Raw genomic sequence first — 21,008 nt, 5'->3', positions numbered from 1 at the left:
GAAATCAGAGAGCTACCTGGTAGCACATGATAGTGACGGTTTGAAATTATGCCAAAAGGTATATAAGAAAAGAGTCTTTTATAACACTTTTAAAGGGGTTGTGAATCTTTGAGAATCATGATTGTTTTCACATTTATCTCTTTTTATACCTCCCAGGATAGTCTGAATATGAGTTCCAGAATCCTAAATCATAATTACCATAGGAATTTGTTTTTATGAGCTGATTTATTGAATCACTAAGTAAAAAGGGATGCTTTCTCTTTAAGAGAAGCTCCTCCTATTTTCAATTATTGCCTCTAGAGGAAAGATTGTGAAAGCCATTCCCTTTTATAAATCTTCATGTCCTTTAGAGAACATTCAAAGACTCAGAAGACGTGAAGAATAAGAGGAGGTAGCAAAGAGAAGAAAGGTAGATACTTGAGGGATGGGAATAGTGGAGGGGAAGGATGGGTAATAACAAAAATGCTGTCCCTATGTCTACTCCCAACATTATTGGAGCAAATTATAGTGTGCTGTAAGAACAGATCCATTGAACAAATTCTAAATTAATCTAATAATTCTGAGCATTATTCCTCAATTTGGGCTTAAAATTATTAAATAAATAGTGTGAATAAGCAATACTTCTCTTTTTTTTTAAATCATTCAAAAAAATTTATTAAGTTCTTATGATGTGGCAGACATTGTGCCAAATACTGTGGATACAAAGAAAAGCAAAAATAATTCCTGCCCTTAAGGAGCAGGAAGAAGTTCATCCCTAAATAAACAAAATGTATAGAAAAAAGATGGAATGAATAGATAACTGTTAAGCAGGGTCTCTGGCGTAGTGATTCTTATTCTGGGATGGCTCAGACTTGATGCCCACTGAGGTCTCTCTTCTATTTCTGAAGTTCAGTGATCTCTCCTGATTTTCTTGAGATGGTAGAGAAACTCTCCTGCTTTGTGATGGGTTGACAAGCGATTCTGGAGTCCCAGGACCCATTGTTCTCCAGGCTTTAGATTTTTGTTCATGATAGATCAGCCCCTGGATGAACAAGACTTATGCTTTTGGGCAAGCTGCTTGAAATCCGACAGGAGGGGATCATAAAGGTCATAGTAGATTTGGTGTGGGGCACTGTGTTTCCGTATGTAAAGAAGGTCATCCACAGTCAAGGGATCGGAGGTACTTTGCCACAGGGTCAGGCTGTACCTCTCGGACTGACGCAGGAGCCAGCTGAAATGAGGCCAGGCAGCTCTTGCCATGACGGCCCGCACCGGGAAGGTCACCTTCTGGGGCAGGTCCTTCACCAGCTTGTGCATGGTCTCAATCATGTGGTGGGTATAGGTTCTGTTGGCATTGTAGCGAGTGGTCCAGCCCACCGACAGGGTGACATTGGGGTACTTTTCTTGGACCAAGCCCAGGAACTGGGAGGCATTGACAGCAATTGGGATGGGCACGTTGGGGCCATTTACGATGTCGGCATTGATCCACACGGGCCTCTGGACTCTGCCCTTCTCCGTCTGCTTCCTCAGCATATCCAGACAAGGACCCACCGCTTTGATGCTCTTGAAATCCAGCTTGAGGCCTTGGGACTTGTTATTGGGACTTGTAATTGGGACTTGTTATTCATTTTTTTACAAGGGGAAATTATTGTTGTTTCTTTGTCTCTGAAATAAGGAAATTGAACTAAACAATCTTTGAGGAGATTTTTCCCTGTTCTAACATTCTATATGTTTTTGCATCTAGACAAGACAGGTGAAATGTATGTTTTTGGGAGGGAGATGAAGAGGAAAACAAGACATTAGAAAGAAGTGTTTCTGAGGTCAAGAAATTTAATAATTACATTTGGCTGGAAGTTTCTTTTAATTATTACACTAAAATGATTAGTCACATGTAACATTACAATGTAAAAGTAAAGAAAATAAAGCAATATTCGATATAAGAATTGAAAGAGAGTATGGAAAACAGTCAAATGATCAAAAGAAGTCTTTGGACATGGGGTACAGATGGGAAAGCAGGTCTATGATTTCATAGGTTAAAGATGGTCCTAGGGTGGAAAGTTCCTTCACTGAGGGAGATCAGCATCTCCTCTTTAATCTTTAAAAAATAGAAGAGACACTAGAGACTAAGTGACTTGCCAATGATCACATAGTTACTATATGTAAGGAGTCCAGTCTGGGTTGTCTTGCTTCAAAAACCATCTCTCTATCGATGATGACAATTTCATTCTTGAAGATCCCTAATTAGAAATGTGGAAATGGGAACAAAAACCAACACATTTTTTGAGTCAAATAGAAATAATGCAAAAAGTTGAGTTAAATGATAATGCTGGCTGAAGAAACTTTGCTAGAGCCTCTGTTCTTACAGAAGACCATGGGGAAGAGAGTGGCAATCATTGGAGCTGGGGTGAGTGGCCTGGCCTCCGTCAGGGCCTGTTTGGAAGAAGGGCTTGAGCCCACCTGCTTTGAGAGGAGTGATGGCGTTGGGGGCCTGTGGGAGTTCTCGGTGAGTGAACTTTTATTATGTAACAAAAGACAAAATGGGTTCTTGTGGTAGAACAGATTTTTTGGCTTTCAAAAATGCCTCAGTAGACAGGTAGTCAGCTCTATTTGCTGAAAGAGGCACATGTTGCCAGACTGGCAAGGTGTTTGTTTTATTTGCGTAGTTTATTGTTAAGGTAAGATTTCTAGAACGGAGAACAGAAACTGGAAAATCACAGCCATATCAAAAAATAACAGCACTAAAACATGTCTGTTTTATGATTTCCTCTTACCTTCTATAAATAACTTTCAAGTCAGGAACAAATATAGCTATTGAAATTTCAGAGGTCTCTGAGATTGTCTTCAGATGTTAACCTGGATTGTTTTTCAATTTTTTTCAATAATATCTGAGTCTTTATAATTCAATTTGAGATTTTCTTAGTAGATAAACTGAAGATATCTTCCTGACTTCCGGCCTGGCATTCTATGTTCTGTATCAGCCAGCTTGTGATTAATCATTAGTAAATCTGAAGATTTTTCATCCCATTTAGTCACAGTTTGCATAAGGCCACTCACATGTTTATTTCAAGACGAATGACCTCTTACATTTAATTGACTAAGGTTGCCATGGTCTTTTCTATAACACCATTTCCAATTCAAATGATGGTTGTAAGTTTACTTGGTCTTGCTGCAGGTCTTGAATGAACCCTAAGGATATTATTTTGGATAACAAAAATGATGGACCGAGAAAAGAGCAATCCAAGTTGAAATTCCCCAGACTTGCCGTTACTCTTAGTTTTTATGGTCTAAGATTTTGATGTTGATCAAAGAAAGTATTTGGTGATGTCAAGACTTAACACAATTGTTTTTATTTAAACAATAGGTTTGCATCCCCAGAGGCTTCAAAAGCTTCAGTAGCTATCTGATTAAGATTCTTCATCTTGGAGCCATGTAACAAATAACAACAATTATAATTCCATTTTTTTCTGGATATTTGATCTGACATCAGGGGCTCAGAGTACTGGAAATGTCATAGTGTAATGGCAGAAACAATACAGTCATGGATCCTGGGATATATAGATATGTATATATCTATAAGTAGATTTTGATAGGACCAAGGTTATTGTACAAACAAACTTAACTAATTCAATTGAGCCCTCTTATGTGACCTTTCATCATGGAAGTAACACATTTCCCCCCTTATTTCTTTCTGTTTGTGTTGTACAGCTACCGTTTTTTCATCCTTTCATTCAATAAGATATCAGCAATAAAATACAAAAACAAAACAGTCCCTACTCTCAAGAAGCTTATATTCTATAATTCCAAGTCAATATTGTTGCCAGAGTCACTGAAATTCTGATCCAATGATTTCTCTGAATTCTGCTCACAGAATTCCTTTTATTATTATTTATTATTCTCTCTGACCTTCTTGGATCCATCAATCTGACCTGACTTTTATGGAAGCTCAATGATCATTATTAATCACCATGTCTTTTGATCTTTTTTCTTTACTGACAATTTCTCCAAAAGGGACAAATTTCTTCCAAATTCCCTTCCCCTTCCTTTATGTTACCATCCTTCTCTTGATCCTTAATAATCAACTGAGATTTCATTGTTTTATTTGACAAGTAGGAAGATAAAATATTATCATGTTACCATCAATTATGTTTTTTAATATATTGTTCCTTTTCAGAGTAGGGTTCCCTTTCAAACCACAAATTGTTAGAAGAAACACCTTTGTTTACACTGGGTATGCAAAAATTTCCTGATTTTCCTCCTTAGGGAGAGGATATTTAATTAACCAGTGACTATATAGGTTTGCAGGCGACATAACCCAAAACCTACTAGCAAGCAGTAAGTTTCTTAGTATTATTATAATACTTCCCTGTGTCTAGCTTTTTACTAACTGAGCTGCTTTCCTTCACTTCAAATTACATTTATTACTTACTTTTATACAATACTAGGTGTCACTGTATCATAAATAATACTATGAAAAAGAAACTAGTGTTTACTAAGTGCCAGACATTGTACTAAGAGCTTTATAATTCTTTTCTCATTTGATAAATGTAAACACACACACACACACACACACACACACACACACACACAGGAATGTAAATTGTATTTTTGTAAGGTGGAGATGAAACCACACAATCATATTTTTACCTTGGTTATGTTAACTAAGTAAAAATATATCCCAATCAATCCATCCATCCATGATAAACTTTAGACTCTGTGAAAAGTCCTTTGAACTGGAGTGATGTCCAAGAATTTGTTCAGATGAGCCAAGGAAGCTTGGCCACTATACAGGACTTGTTTCCAAATTAGGAAGACATGTTAGCTTTCATCCCTAAAATACTATCTGGGAAGGAGAACAGAAGAAAGGGGATTTGAGAGTCAGTCTTCAGTGTAGGTCTCCTTTTCCTCCCAATGACTATTTGACTGTTGGGTAACCTGGGAAACCTTGAAAGGTCTGGACAGTGTGTAACTTCTCATTTACCCATTATTGTTCTAGTTTCCTCTCTGTAGCAGCATATAGCAATGTCTATATTAGAAGTCAAATAAGCATATTAGACCTAGATTCACTGATCTATGAGGGAAAAAAAGAAAAACAAAACCAAAAAAGCAAAATAAACCTACATCCTGCCTAAGGGGAGCTCCTTGAGCACCTCACAAATGGAAGAAAAGGGATTCCCAAGAATTAGGAGCTGTCAGTACATGAATCACATGTGCTCTCTAAACTTAAGCCCACTTCCCCCTAGATTATATATGTACTTATGGGAGAGTATGTCATAGATTGTGAGGAAGATGATTATCCTTAGTAAATATTCCTGCTGGATGCAAGCCCTGATTCTACAAACAGAAGGACCTGAATTAAATCTGACCTTAATTACTTATTAGTGGTGTGACCCTGGCAAGACACTTAACCCTGTTTGCCTCAGTTTCCTTGACTGTAAAATGAGTTGAAGAAGGAAAAATGGCAAATGATTCCAGTAACTTTGCCAAGAAAACTTTAAAGGGCTAACAAAGAATCAGACATGACAAATCAACTAAATAACAAAAACCTACTTAAGATTGGCCAACTAAATTTGTTGGTTGATAAACTTGGAAGGATGCATAGCAGTGAGAACTCACTCTAATAGTATTAAAAAAACACCTCTCCTACCTACTTCCTCATCCCTATAGAACACCACCATCAGTCATCACAGATATTCCTAGGATCCTTAGAAGATTTAGCCTTACCCTGAAACCCAAAGCTATGATCATGGAACCTTAGGATAAAGATAGTCAGGTCTTGGGTGTACAACATGTACCTTTGATGCAGGTGTATATGTGTCCATGTATAATTATGGATATAGATAGGATTTAGAGGGAGAAAGATCCCCAAGACCAGACTGATAGTGAAAAACTGGAAAGAAAGAAAAACCGCCTCTTCCTCTTCTCTCTCCCCAATTCTCCCAAACCTGGAGTACCCCAAACTCATGTGATATTTCTTTGGAAGATGAAAGAAATCTTAAGATTCCAACAGTCTGGGACCAGGGCATTCCTCCATACAGAAGACACATTATATTTGTATATGTTCTAATCTCCCCATTGGACATGAGTTTCTTAAAGAAAGGGGCATTTTATTTCAACTCTGAATTCGTTTACTGTCTCTACTTTGAGGGCTTAATCCACTTTGAATTAATTGATTTGAAATTTCACAAGTATTCTTCAGCTTCATGAATTTTCTGAATATGACATTCCTGGTTCAATCAAAGCTTTTAAATAATAACTCTATGAGTCATAGTTAAAAATCTTCTTTTAATTCTATTTGTAAGCATTCATTAAGCATTTATTATGTGCCAAACATTATGCTAGGTGCTAGGGATACGCACACAAAAGTGAAATATTTCCTGCCACCAAAAATCTTACATTATCTTCGAGAGCTGGGAGTAGGGAGAAAGGGGAGAAGGAATACATATTAATAAATAAATACATTTTAAAGACAAAAGAAGGAGGTAGATAGTGACATGCTTTCTTTTTATGCCCTTTGTAATCAGCAAAGAGATGCCAGTGATTAATTGCACTATTGCCATGTTAACCCATAAAAAAAAAGTTTGCCATAGAGGATAGAGAGACAGTTATTGTGATGAAGATTTGGATTCCAACTTTACATGGTGGTCCTGGTCCCCAACTGAAAGAGATAATTTTTGAAAAATACTTCTCACAGTACTTGGCACATAATGGGTGCTATATAAATGCTTATTTATTCCTTTGCCTTTCCCCCACTTAAACTCAGTGCCCCTTGGCAATTTTCTAAGACTAAAAGTTGTAATATAGCTAATATTTAGATATATTACATATATCTCCAATATAATTAATATACATTAGATGTAATATATATTAAATATACATATATGTTTATATATACCATATAAATATTTAATAACATATACATTTAATACAATTTAATACCCATATAAATATATGAATATATATTAAATATAAAATGTAATATATACATATATATTACATATATCTCTAATATATTTAATATACACAGGGAGAGGGGCTGGATCAGTGCTTTATTGGTATAGAGAATTCTTACATGAGCAAACTTCTGCCAATAAAAACTGGTACCTTTTCTACAACTTGTAGTGGAGATTTGCCTAGGCCATTAAGAGAGTCATGACGTTTCTAAAGTCAAAAATAACATGTAATTCAATATAGAGAGTATATTTTGATTTTATATGTATGTACCTTATGCTATTATTAGAGCATGAGCTCTGTGAGATAGGAGGAAATAAGGGAGCTAGCTTCTATCTAACATTGGTAACTTCCATCAATTTGTAGAACAGTTTTCTGTACATATGGAGTACTTAGCAAGGTTTGTTAAATTAAATTGAATTCAAAAGGGAAAATCATTCTGTTGTTGACATGATATAATTATGAAAACATCTATTTCTTTTTATAGAACTCTCTTAGATTTTTACTCATTGCTTCTAGATCTGCTCTCTAAAATAAAAGTGGTCTTTTCCCATTTCTTCATGATAATCTTTAATGTATTTGAAGATAGCTATCATGTTGGACCTCTACTGTCTCTCTTTATTTTTCTGGATTATTTCAGCACTCTCTTAACTAGTCTCTCTTTTCCATTCTCTCCTTTCCTGCACATTCTATCCCAGGGTCTTTTAAATTGACTTGAAGCAAAGATGCACTTGGGACTGGTGAATTAAATTAGAAATTTGCCTCAAATTTCAGAGGCTTGCTCACTTATAAATACTCTATTTTGTTTTTTAATATCCATGTTTATTTTTTTAGGACCACGCAGAAGAAGGCAGGGGGAGCATTTACCACTCTGTGTTCACCAACTCCTCAAAAGAAATGATGTGTTTCCCAGATTTCCCTTACCCAGATAATTACCCCATTTTCATGCACAGGAGTAAGCTCCAGGAGTATATCACCACATTTGCCAAAGAAAAAAATCTCTTAAGATATATACGATTTAAGGTAAGATATTACTCATAGTACTGTTCCTAGACAGTTTCATTGAAGCTTTTTCCTGTGATTCCTCTCTTCCACCTTTATTTTCAGCACTATTTAATCACTCAATGGCAGCTCCCAATATTGGGACCCTGGATGCTATCACATCCCAATGGGATATAGCATATCCCAATGAAGCCTGCCTTCTCGGATGAGATCAATAATCTCTCTCTCTATGCTCAAAATGTATCTGTCTATAATCTGAGCATATTAATGTTGGAAGGGAACTTAGTGATCAAACACCTTCATTTTGCTATTTTGTTACTGAGAAAGATTCAGAGATGTTATAAAACAAACCAATGGATAAGAGCAATAGTATAATGGAATCAGCTCATATCAGTTTTCAGACAATTGTTAACATTCCAATGTGAGCATTTACACCTGGGAAATCAGCAAATGCTATACATCAAGGCTTGATTTAGTGTTTTATTTATTCTGTAGACTTAAAGTAATGAAGAAAATGCTACTAGTGAAGATTAAATTTTAAAATATATTATACATACAATTTTTCTTCAGAGTCAGTTATTAGACATTTACCAGCAAATCCCTGAATATCAGGACACAATTGGACTCAAAGTACAGGGATCTTTAAATTATAGATTTCAAGTTGGCAGAGATCTTGGGAGTCATCATTTAGTCTGTCCTTCTTCCTCATTTTATAGATAAGATAAGATGGTTTGCCCATAGTCACATAGGTGGTGAAGGGTAGAGCCAAGATCGAAAAACATATCCTTTAACTTCATATCCAGAACATTCCCCACTGCACCATTCTAGTTATCCAAGACTACTTCTACCCTTTTCTACTACTCTATAATGTTTCCCTTGGTCCTTTTTAACTTTTCACTTCAATAAGGTGTCAACTTATACAAGAAGCTTGTCTTGTTTCCTCTCTAATTGTTCCTTCAAATACAAGTTCCATCAATCTCAATCAATATCTACATTTTGCATGTATGTATAAGTGTGGGTATATACATATATGTGTGTATACTTGTATCTGTGTATGTATTGGAATGTGTATAGGTATTGCATATATCATATTTGTTTGTGTTTTTGCCTGATAAAGCTGTAGCACTATATCCAGTTTTTAATTATTTGGGGCCATATAATCCTCTAACAGAACAGAATGTTGTAAAGCTTTTGATTTTGTATCCCCAGAAAACAGTATGGCAACTGACCTTAGTAGCAGATACTTAATGTTTGTTGTTTGCTGATTTGATTGCTAAGTCAGTGAGATATATCTCCCCACATCACTTTAAAACACTTCTTGAATCTAGTGGTTGAACATCTCTTTATGAAATTTTAGTCCCTATAGTAGAATATGAGAGGATTGGATGGATAAGAGAAAAAGGAAAAGAGACTCTTCCTTATATTCATCAAATCATATCTATGAGTAAGACCAATCCTGTGTATAAATGGGGTGTATTCTATCCATAAGGGTTACTCCAAGATCAAATTTTAATCCTCTAGGAGAAGTCACTATGATTCTAAAAATAATTCAGTAAAGGCACAAATTACCACATCACAAATAGAAGCCCTATTCAGGAAAGAATTTTAGAAAAATATTCTATGTAATTGAAAAAAACAACAACAACCTGGAAAAAGACTGTGTCCGAGAATAGGGGGATGATTAAATAAAATGTGCTTCATTATTGAAATGGAATACCCAAATCCATTAAGACTGATGTGTATGAGACTTACAGATAAGTGAAATAAGGTATAAGTGAAACCAAAGAATAGAGTTCATATTTACTGTGACCACATAAAAAGAAAAATGAAAAAGATCATAGATTAAGTACTGGAAGAGAAAAATGAATGACTGGATAAATGAAAATATATTGTTTATTTTGTATAAAGTTCTGTGCTAAAAGCTGAGTATACATATGGAAAAGCATGACAGCTCCTGCTCTCATGGAGATCACATTTTAATCACGGGAGACAATGCAGATAGTAGTATTTGGGTGGCAAGAATCAGTGGTCCTTAGGGTACAGAGATAAGGAAGATTGAAACAGTATTTTTTAATGTAATTTTAAATCAATAAAACAATATCATTTTCTGAAGCTGACCTATGTGGAAAAGAAAGAATTCCAATGGAGAGTTAGAGGTAGTAACTGAAAAATTACTGATGTTTACACAGTGTGGTACAGTGAAAGGGTGAAAATGGCCCTAGGAGGTCCTGGGTTCAAATCTCAGCTCTACTATTCATCAAATTTGATTTAATTAATTAATTAGGTTAGATTAGTTAATGAGCAAATCTGTGGGACTCAGCATCTTGATCTACAAAATGAAAAAGTTAGACCAGATTGACCTTTTTCAGCTCTAACTAAAATCCTGTATTCTCAAAATTCATATCTTTTGGAATGTACCATGTATACCAGGGGTAACCAACCACATAAGCTTTCTGGGTCTCGGTTGAAAACTGAAATTGTAACTTGCCCAGGGTCCAAAATAGGGTGGAATCTGATATTCCTGACTCAAAGTCTATCCTCCATGTATGTTGAAGTCATCTAATTTTTCTATTTTATTTTTTCCTATCAAAATTTATTGTTCTATGGGTTGAAATTAAATCAAATATAAATAATTACAAATAAGCTTAGTTCAATTTATTTCCTATATTCAATTCTTAATAAAATACTTAAAAAAAATAAAGATATTTTCTTCAGGAGATTTCAGTTTTAGAAGAGTATTGGAGTTAATGGTCACCTAAATGTGAATAAAATCGCATCTTCCCAAAGAAACCTTTCCCAAACAGTTTTAATTCGGGTGCCTTCCTGCTATTGATTGCTTTCCATTTATCCTTTACATAGCTTGTTTGTACATAGTTCTTTGTGTCTCCCCACTTAGATGGTGAGTTTTTTTGGAATCAGAAAGTCCATTTTGTCTTTCTTTGTATCCTCAGTATTTAACATAGATCTTAGCAGATAGTTGGTGCTTAAAAATATGTATTGACTGCCTGGCTGATCTTTCTACCTATTCCACACTATTACCTCCAAGTTCTGGTAAATTCCATGTCCTTACTTGTCTGCTCCATCCATTCATGCATGTCACTACTGAGGAAAATGTTGCTTTTTGCTTTTGTAAGACCTTGGTCTCCAAGATAAAGAAGCGTCCTGATTTCTCTGTTACTGGCCAATGGGACGTTGTGACTGAAAAGGACGGGAAGCAGGAATCAGCTGTGTTTGATGGTGTGATGATATGTACAGGACATCATGTGTACCCCAATCTGCCAAAAGATAACTTTTCAGGTGAGTTTAAAGAAGACTTACTGTGAAGACTTGACAAAGCTAGCTAAGGCAAAATTTTGATTACTTAAATTTTTTTTGGTGATTATCATTTTTGTTGATTTTTTCATCACAGAATGGTTAGAATAAATACAAATAAAATATAAAAATACAATAGCTCACCCCACCCTACTTTGAACCAAACCTATGAATTAATCAGTATGGGGGAACTCCTTGTGTAGAAACTCCCTCTGCTGATTCAGATTGATAACTTGGCTTTACTTTTAGAGAGTCACTAGGGAATGCTAAGAATCTGAGCACCCTATCATGGTGACACAGTTAGTAAATGGTAAAGACAGGACTTGAATCCTATCCCTTCTAATTCTAAAATCAGCTTTACAATCATTGACTCTTCTGAATAGCTGTTTTTAACATTGTCCATGGACTTGACAGTAAAAGAAAGAAACAAGCTGCTGCTTTGAGAGCATGGCATTTACAAAATAATTTCTAAAGCTTGTCATAACAGAGGTAAAAGACAAGTCAAGATTTAAATGAAAAATCTTTCCTGTTTTTTATTTTTTAGCAAATTTGTTTATCCTCCATTTTCACCCTTAGGGCTGAAAGAGTTTAAAGGCAAGTACTTCCACAGTCGGGAATACAAGGGGCCAGAAGAATTTAAGGGGAAGAGAGTACTTGTGATTGGTTTGGGGAATTCAGCTTCTGATATTGCTATAGAACTGAGTCACACAGCAGCACAGGTAAGATTTTCCAAGATTCCTACTGATTTATCCTTCCCCTAATTATTATTCCTATATTAGAAAATTACTGCAACAAGAAGTTTGTAATAGCATCGTTGATTTGGAACTCAAGGAATTAGGGCCAGGTCAGCCTTCCTCTAGAAATATTAGCATCCACTAATTGATGAAGTCAGAATATATCTAAGAAAGTAGTATGATAGAGAAAATCTGTTTCAAAACATCAGTTTTTTCCTCTCTAAACATTTTCACTTTGTAGAATGTTCTGGATTTTAGGTAAAACCACTGAAAATTCCTTATGTATGTCCCAAATGCCAATGGCACAAACAATAGGGAGTTTTTCTCTAGAAATCAGGTCTAATACTACTAGACTGAGCAGCATGCTTCTAATCATAGAATCAGCAAGCCTCATAACTGGCAAGCATCAAAGAGATTACCTTGATCAATCTTGTTATCCTAACAAGAATCTTCTCAAAAATTCTCAAAGACTCAGAGATGAAATTAATTCAATACATTAAAAAATTCATATTCTAAATGCATTGTCACGTGATGGAAATAAGAGAGTTTGAGTTATAAAATCGAAGAATTCAACGGTGGATGAAATCTCAGAGGCTATTTTATCTATTCCATACTCTTAAATTAAAATTCATTAAGGATCATAAATCTAGAACTGAAAGGAAAATAGAAATCTTCTAACTCAAACTCCCTCATTTTACATAAAAAGAAAAGGGAAGAAATGGGACTTGCCCAAAGTCATATAAGAAGAATAAAAAGTGGGAATTGATCCCAATACTTCTGCCTCAAGAGCCAGTAGCCTTTCCAATTTATCCTTTCTTGAAGGGAAAACCATGAAAACCAGAAAAGACTTCCCACCTGCAAGACAGCCCATTCCACTTTTGAATAGGTTTAATTGTTAAAAAATTGTTTTCCTTATATTTAACCACAGCAACTCACAAAGAACATATATCAAAACAAAGTTTTGATGCTAATCAAGTCATGACTCTTTTATTTGTCAACAATGTGAGAAAGTAGGTAGCCATCCTAGACCAATCAATAATAATAAATGAATATTTATGAAAAACTCACTACATCCAAGGCACTCTAGGGAAGCCAAAGAAATACAACCAAGAATTCTCCTTGTCGAGGAACTTGAAATCTAGCTGGGGAGGTGTCTATCTGCAGAGAGAAATATTTAACCTATAGATATTTGAAAGTCAAAATATCAATACAAAATGTCAGAAAGCAATAAATTAAGTACACAAAAAGAAGGATTTCGTTTTGTGAATTAAAAGGAATAGAAAGATTAATTAATAGCTAGAAGAGTAGAGCGAACTCTCCCAGAAGAGGAAATTTTTAAGATAACCCTTATGCTATTAGATATTAGATAGATAGAAAGAAATTAGATAGACAAAAGAACCTTTGGGAAGGAAAGGCACAGCAGGTGAGAAGTTAAGATATAAGTATCTTTGTATACTTGAGAAATTGATGTTTTATTAGACCAAACTATTATCAGGGAGTCATGGGAGATGAACTTGGACATGTAGATTGAGGTTAGATTATGAAGGCCTTGAATATCAATACTTGACTAAAAATGAATGCCATGACCAAACCAAGAAGTTAAGAAGATTATTTTGCAAGACAGAGTGGAGAACGAAATTAGATTTAGGTAAATAAGTCAATTGATATTTTTTGTGACCTCAGGGAACTATTTTTGGAAATAATTTTAGTGAATTTACTCAGTAACATTTTTAGAGAAATATTTATATTATAGTTGACAAGCAAAAAAAATGATCAAATTTCCTTTCTATATAGAAATGATGAAGACATGTGCTTTGTAGAGAGAGATATGTGTAAAATATTCCTTCTTAAGACTTCAATGTCAGAGTTTGTTGGGGGAAAAATGCAATTGAAATTTACTTACTTTCCTTCTACATTGAGAATTGTATTAGAAAATATGAGGATGATAATATTTGTATAGTACTTTAAGGTTTATAAAGCACTTTGCAGATATCTCATTTTAGCCTCACAATAACCCAGGAAGTATGTGCTAATACTATGACGATTTTACAAATGAGAAAATTAAGGCAGAGCCTAAGTGACCTGTCTGGGATCACAGTTAATCACAGTTCGAGGTAAAATTGATACCTTGACTACAGGTTCAGCACCACTGTGGCTCATAGCAGTCTGATTTTGCTTATTATTACCAAATGGGAATTCAATTCTACTTTCTTGGTACTTTTTATTTTTATTTTTAGGTTATCATCAGTTCTAGAAGTGGCTCCTGGATAATGAGTCGTGTCTGGGATGATGGCTTCCCTTGGGACATGGTATTTTTAAACCGCTTTGATAACTTCGTCAGAAACAACCTCCCTACCTTCATCTCTGATTGGTGTTATGTGAAGAAGATGAACGGGAGATTTAAACATGAGAACTATGGACTGATGCCTTTGGATGGGTATATTATATTCAGATTCTTACATAGCTGAGCATTGTCATGTCAGTGCAAGCATTTGTTTGCTACTCCCCCAAACAATAAGCTTAACAAATGACATCAGAAAAGTAAACCTCAAAACTGGGATTATGAGGCTGAAATTCTAGTCAAAAGCACATATTTATTGAGCCAAAGTTTAACTGAGCTCAGCAAACATTCTTAGCCTAAAGCTAAGAATACAAGAGGAAAGGAGGAGGTAAGCAAGAAAGCAAAAAATTTTGAGCTATCTCCATGTGGCCCATGACCAATTTTGAGGTCAATTCTATGCCAGCAGAGATGCCAAAGTTCACATGGATCCAAGGAAAATAAAGCTGATTGTGGTTAGTAACTGAGGAAGATGTGGTAATTGCTGTAGGAGAAAAAAAAGAAATACAAAAATGTGTGAGGGGGTTAGCGTGAATACACATATCACCTATTACACAATTTGCCCATAATTATTTGTGCATTATTCATCAGGAAAAGCACAGTCACATTTCCTACATGTTTACCATACTTTGGGTACAAGAACTATAGAGGCAGCAAGGATATGTGCGTATTATATATGCGGGGTATGTGTGTATTTGAGTGTGTGTATGTATGTATATATCTACATACGTGTACATAAATGTATCTTTTCTTAACTGTAGCTTGCTTGGGGGTGGGGAAACAAAAGGGGGAAAATAAAGTAGATAAAGTGTACAGCAGAGAACCAAAGAATAAATTACAAGGAAGTAAAGAAAAAATGGACATTCATGAAAATAATTTCTTCAACTAATATATACATATATTTATATAGATATATATCTACATCTCTATATACTCTTTCTTAACTTGGTAATTTGTTATATATTTTGAATCCTCCATGATATTCTGCTGGGCACATGACAATGTTCTCTTTTGTTTTGATTTATTTTGTTTTGTTTTTCTTTTTTTTTCTTACTCTGTTTTTTCAGATAAAATAAATGAGAAAAAACCATTATAATCTGAAGTATTGACTCTTTTTTCTATGCAGAACACTGAGAAAAGAACCTGTGATCAATGATGAGCTCCCAGCACGCATCATCTGTGGTGCAATAACCATCAAGCCGACTGTAAAGGAATTTAAGGAAACATCTGTGGTATTTCAGGATGGGACAGTGTTTGAAGCTGTTGACACCATCATTTTTGCAACTGGCTATGGTTATGCCTACCCTTTCCTTGATGAATCAATCCTCAAAAGCAGAAACAATGAAATGACCCTTTTTAAAAATGTTTTCCCTCCTTGCCTTGAGAAATCAACATTGGCTATGATTGGTTTCATCCAGGCCCTTGGTGCTGCCATACCTACTGTTGATATGCAGTCCCGATGGGCTGTAAGAGTAATAAAAGGTAGGTAGAGGGAGAGTTAATAGGCAAAAATGGGATCTGTCAGCAAAAAATCCAAAGTGAATCAAAGATTCAACTATCTCTCCAAACATGGGTACAACAGTGAAGCAGATGAGTTCAGTCCAACAAAGTCAATTATCAGAGAGGTTCTGATATATTTACTGGGAATCAAATCTCAGGAAGACAAGTTCAGGGGGAGAGAAAATAGGAGAACTGAGTTACTAGAAAAGTAATTAGGGACTGAGAGCCACAAAACAAGACAGTATTCCAGTTGTTTGATAACTGATAGAGAGTGCAGACTTAATCATATGGGAGTAGATATACAAAGCAGGGACCCAGTTACTAAGGAGACAAAATACCAGAATCAGAGTATAAGTAACTAACTAATTAAACCAATGATCTATTGATGGTTTGTTCCTTAAATGATACTAACTTTGGACAAGTTTGATTTCAGGGTTTGGAGATAGATTAAACTTTGAGTGAAATACTACAAATTTCAAAGGCTTTAAGATCGGGGACTCAAAAAGGGTTAGGGTTAGATTGGGATGATCCATTTGGGCCATTTAGAATTTGTTTGTTTTTTCTAGACCATTTTCCAGATCTTAAAGTCCTCAAGAATCCAAGAACTACCCCTTAATTCATCCCTTTGCAGTCCTGAACCATTAAAGCAATCACAGCATGAATTTGTCTTCTCCAGAATCTTCCACATTAAAAATCAGAATAAAATGGTTCTCTGCTTAATCTATCTCAAGAATTAAGTGACCTCTGAAAGAATTAGATTTTCTCTAAATAAAAATTCTGTTTTATTCTCAATTCTTCAACAAGCTAGGGTAACTTCCTATGGAACTATCTTCAACTGTTAGGATGTTTGACCTATTTTCCAAGTAGATAAATCATGAAGAATCACAGAAACTAAAAAAATATGTATAAATATCATTTTTATAACATTAAGTTTGCCTAGAGCTCATTTTTAAATCTCTTTTGATCTTTACAAAGATCCTTTAAAGTAAGAATACTTTTATTCCCACTTCACAAATGAGAGGTTAGTCTGTGAGAAGATATATGACAAGTACCCAGAGTAATAAGTGTCCCAGACAAAATTTAAACTCTAGACTTTCTGATTCTAAATCTAAAGTTATATCGACTACACTCATCTTGCCATCTCTTAATTATAGGTTGGAAAGTATAGTATTCATGTTAGGAAATTGACACTTCCAAAAAAACGGGAAACTTTCCAGAAATTGAATTAAAGCATTTCGCAAAGATTACGTAAGAAATGACTTGGAATCAACATTAGCAAAGCATTAAGGAATATCTTAGGGTTGTAGATAAACAATAAGTCTTTCATTTAGAAAGATTTGAGTTAAAATACTATCAGTGATGCATATAAATTATGTGACCACAAGGAGATCAATTTTCTTCTCAGTATCCCCAGACAAATAGACTAAATCAGTAACAGAAAAGTTATGAATCTGTATTTATGGAGGAGGTTTCCACAACAGGTATTTCTTTTATCGCTGAACTTGCACATAGAAACAAAAAATGAACCAGAATGACAATAGTAGTAGTAGCATTTCTATACTGCTTTAAGGTTTGCAAAGTGCTTTACAAATATTATCTCATTTTATTTTCAGAGGAATCTTGGAAAGCTTTTTATATATTCTACATTTGAAAAATCTGAGGCATACAGGTTAAATGAGTTGGCCAGGGTTACACAGCCAGTAAATGTCAGTGTTCATATTTTATCTCTAATCTTCTTGACTATAGAATCAGCACTCTATCCACTCTGTCACTTAGCTGCCTTGATTATCATCTTGATTACGTAATTATTTTAGTCACTGTGACTAGTTTAATGTCTTAGAAGGATAAATAAAATCTGGGTAGTTTAAAATAATCACTAACTTTTTATTACTTCGTTTTATTAGTTAAATAGTATTGTATTAGTCAGGGAGAGCTAAAGTTGCCACTGGACTTCATAATAAAGGATACAGTACATTCCAGATTCTTTTAAGTATTTTTGAGTAGTTTCCAGCTCAATCTATCTATGGAGTGAAATGTAATTTTGCACTCAAAATATGATTCTGATTTTCTTTTTTAGGAACGTGTCCTTTGCCCCCTGTGAGTGATATGATGCATGACATTGATGAGAAAATGAAGATGAGACTCAAATGGTAAAAATACTTCCTTCCTTCCTTTCTTTTCTTCTCTTCTGAAAGTCTACTTCTTGCAAATCAGTTACAAAGGTCATAATAAATACTGATGTTAATACATAAATACTTATGTAATATAGTTTCCTAACTCTTTCACTAAAAAAGTTGTTGTATATGTTTTAGTTTCCAAAGCCAGTCAATATTATGCTGATTACTATTTAATATTGGGATATTTCATTGAGACTATAAATGTAAATAAATACCAATAAAATTGATCTGGTTCAAAGAGAGGTGAATAGATGATGAGAAGAAAGGGTACTATAACCTCTATGGATTGATTAAGGGAAATAAAAACAATTTGTCTGTAGATTAGGATGCTTAAGAAGGCTGTAATAACTCTCTAGATAGTTGAAGGAATATATGTTGAAAAGAGATTATATTTGACTTATTGACCAAAGACAATAGAAGGAATAGTGGTTATAATAAGTGGAATAATGACAGTGGAATAAGTTATGGAGGCATATTTCAGCTTGAGATATGGAAAAACTTTTTATAATTAGAGGTTATCAGTGAAATATCTAGAAAGGTAATATGTTTCTCAAAACTGGATAACTGAATAGAGCTTGAATGACCACTCAGCAGGAATACTGTAGACGCTTAGATAACTTCTAAGATTTCCTTCAAATTGAAATTTTTATGGGATAGTTCATCATCAAATACTGACAAACTGGTTCAAATGTATTTGTAGGAATTTAGTGAGGAATATATATATATATATAATAGTCAAACCAAGGAAGGATAAAGCAAATAAAGAAACTAAATAACATTAATGACTAAATAATGATGCACAAATTTAAAAAAATCCTAGCCAAAAGACTGGAGGAATATATACAAAAATAACTCACTATAACCAAATTGAAGTTATATGAGGGATGTAAGGATTCCAAGTGTTGGTGTATCAAACCAATAAAGAGTGTTTCTTCAGTAACATAAAGGAAACTTCAAAAGAGCTTGTATTATATCCAAAACCCTGCAAATTCTGACTTTTTAATTCAGAGGTGGGGAAGCTTTTTTTCTTTCCAGGACCATTTATAACCTTATTCATGGATATCCCTAAATCATTAATTTATATAAAGTCAAACAGTGGTAAGTGGTTGTACCTAGCTTTCAGTTTATCATTGCCTGTGGTTGCTTTAGCAAATGATTACATTTGGGCTGGACATTTCCCATCCCCAGTTTAAATCAATAGAAATCCCTCAAGTTTTATTGTGGTGATAATATAAAATATGATTTATTGAGAAAGTCAGAATTTTTTAATCACACCTCAAAGGATTTCCCAATATAGCATCTATAACAAAGTTTATTTTACCATTAGGAATAGACAGTTGGGATAGAGAAAAGATTATTCACTGAGATTTAAGTAAAAGGAGAAAACTCAAATACAAGCACCCATATGCACATAGTAACAAGTGTTCTTTTTTTCCATTAAGGAGGGGAAAGACATTAATGTTAAAACAGTCATTGGTTAGAGATTCCATAAATTTATTTTAGGAATATGTCCTATATTTGTGGATGTCAGGTAATTTAAATAATATGGTACTTTCACATGTTATTTCTTTGCTGAATCTAGACACTCATGGTAGCGTATGTCTTTCTTTCAAGGTTTGGCAACAGTCAAGCATTACAGACAGATTACATCGTATACATGGATGAAATTGCCTCCTTCATTGGGGCCAAGCCCAACATGTTTTGGTTGTTTCTCACAGACCCCAAGCTAGCTGTGGAGGTTTACTTTGGCCCCTGTACCCCTTACCAGTTTCGATTGACAGGACCAGGAAAGTGGCCAGGAGCCAGAAATGCCATTCTGACCCAGTGGGACAGGACCTTGAAACCCATGCAGACTCGAATAGTTGGTTACCCACAGAAACCTTATCCTCTCTTTGAATGGCTCAAATTACTTGCTATTCCTATTATTCTCATTGCTGCTTTTCTTGCTTTAAACTAATAATAAATGTCTGGAGCATTTCTAACTCAGAAAAAAGAGAGGTTCATATTTTCTTCTGTTTTGTACAACATTCCAAAGAAGTACTAAATTGGCAAATGTCAGCTTTCTTGGTAAAATAAAATAAAATAAACCATCTCCACATGTCTGACTACTTCTCAAATAAGAAGTAGTTATCAGAGGTCTTTCTCCTGTCTCAGAAGGACTGTGTCTCTGCCGTCCCAGAAAGTTGAGTAAGAAATTAAATCACATTTAAATAACCTCCAGGGAAGGATATTTGTCCCATTCACACCCGTCCCTATATTCAGAATCCCTTCTCTGTCAGGATTGTTCATTCTGATAACAGTGTGATATTTTTTCCTATAAGTAATCATGCGGGTTTTGGTGATTGAAAGATGCTAAGATGGAGCTTTGTACAGAGAAACATCTGAAGGAACAAAGTTTAACTATGTTGAAATGTATCACTTTGCCTCTTATTGAAATGGATACAAAACCAAATCTGATAACACCTATGAGATCCTATTAAATGTGGAAAATTACAATCAATATATCTTCACTCTCAAGGTTCTGGTAAACTGGCTCTTGTCTCAATCATGGATTTTAGCAGACTCTAATTAAATGCTTGTTTAAGTGCATAATAAGGATTTTAGGCCAGTCAGCCCACTTCCCTTGATTCTTACAAATAAAGGCTATGCTTGTATTGAAATTAATAAAATAAAGAATTCTGACAAGAGTGTGTTTCTAATAAAAATGTATTAATTAAGCATATATGCTTTAATTTTATCTATAGAATTTGGATCTTTCTTGTTCACAATAATATTCTTCACTTCCACAGCCAGATATTCAAAGACATGGCCTAAATTCTGTTATCAGTTTGACAGAACGGTGGGGGAATAAAAGTATCTGGGAATAGCCAAAACTATACAAGAACACAGAAATCAGGTAACTGAAGCTGATGGAAAAATCTCTGTGTTTCAAAGGGACAAGACTCGGGAAGCAAATTTATATAGCTCCTACTCTTAATTTTACTATTGAAGAAACTAAGGTTGAATGATTTTCCCAGT

General features: G+C 34.7%; 1 protein-coding gene and 1 pseudogene across 2 annotated transcripts; one reads left to right on the top strand and one right to left on the bottom strand.

Annotated features, from left to right (window-relative positions):
* Positions 1-307: 307 nt before the first annotated feature.
* Positions 308-20,663, top strand: LOC100923433 (dimethylaniline monooxygenase [N-oxide-forming] 3). 2 transcript variants are annotated; one of them, XM_023501758.2, is made up of 9 exons: positions 308-409; positions 2,345-2,482; positions 7,762-7,950; positions 11,064-11,226; positions 11,818-11,960; positions 14,213-14,412; positions 15,440-15,795; positions 17,891-17,963; positions 19,605-20,663. In XM_023501758.2, the coding sequence occupies exons 2-9, from the start codon at positions 2,351-2,353 to the stop codon at positions 19,945-19,947; spliced, it is 1,599 nt and encodes a 532-aa protein (XP_023357526.1). In that variant the 5' UTR covers positions 308-409; positions 2,345-2,350; the 3' UTR covers positions 19,948-20,663. The 2 variants fall into 2 exon arrangements, with proteins under 2 accessions (XP_023357526.1, XP_003767482.1); XM_003767434.3 differs by having other exon boundaries at positions 339-409; positions 2,348-2,482.
* On the bottom strand, positions 820-2,352 carry LOC116423577 (annotated as a pseudogene).
* Positions 20,664-21,008: the final 345 nt, after the last annotated feature.

The sequence above is a fragment of the Sarcophilus harrisii genome, chromosome 4, assembly GCF_902635505.1.
Source record: "Sarcophilus harrisii chromosome 4, mSarHar1.11, whole genome shotgun sequence".
In the NCBI taxonomy this organism is placed as follows: domain Eukaryota; kingdom Metazoa; phylum Chordata; class Mammalia; order Dasyuromorphia; family Dasyuridae; genus Sarcophilus; species Sarcophilus harrisii.
Note: the sequence above shows the minus strand (reverse complement) of the source record. Positions and strands in the feature narration are given on the sequence as shown.

Coding starts and splice junctions, on each gene's coding strand:
- LOC100923433 (XM_023501758.2), top strand. CDS start 2,351: ATGGGGAAGAGAGTGGCAATCATTGGAGCTGGGGTGAGTGGCCTGGCC. Junction 2,483..7,761: donor GGGGCCTGTGGGAGTTCTCG/GTGAGTGAACTT, acceptor TTATTTTTTTAG/GACCACGCAGAAGAAGGCAG. Junction 7,951..11,063: donor TAAGATATATACGATTTAAG/GTAAGATATTAC, acceptor TGCTTTTGTAAG/ACCTTGGTCTCCAAGATAAA.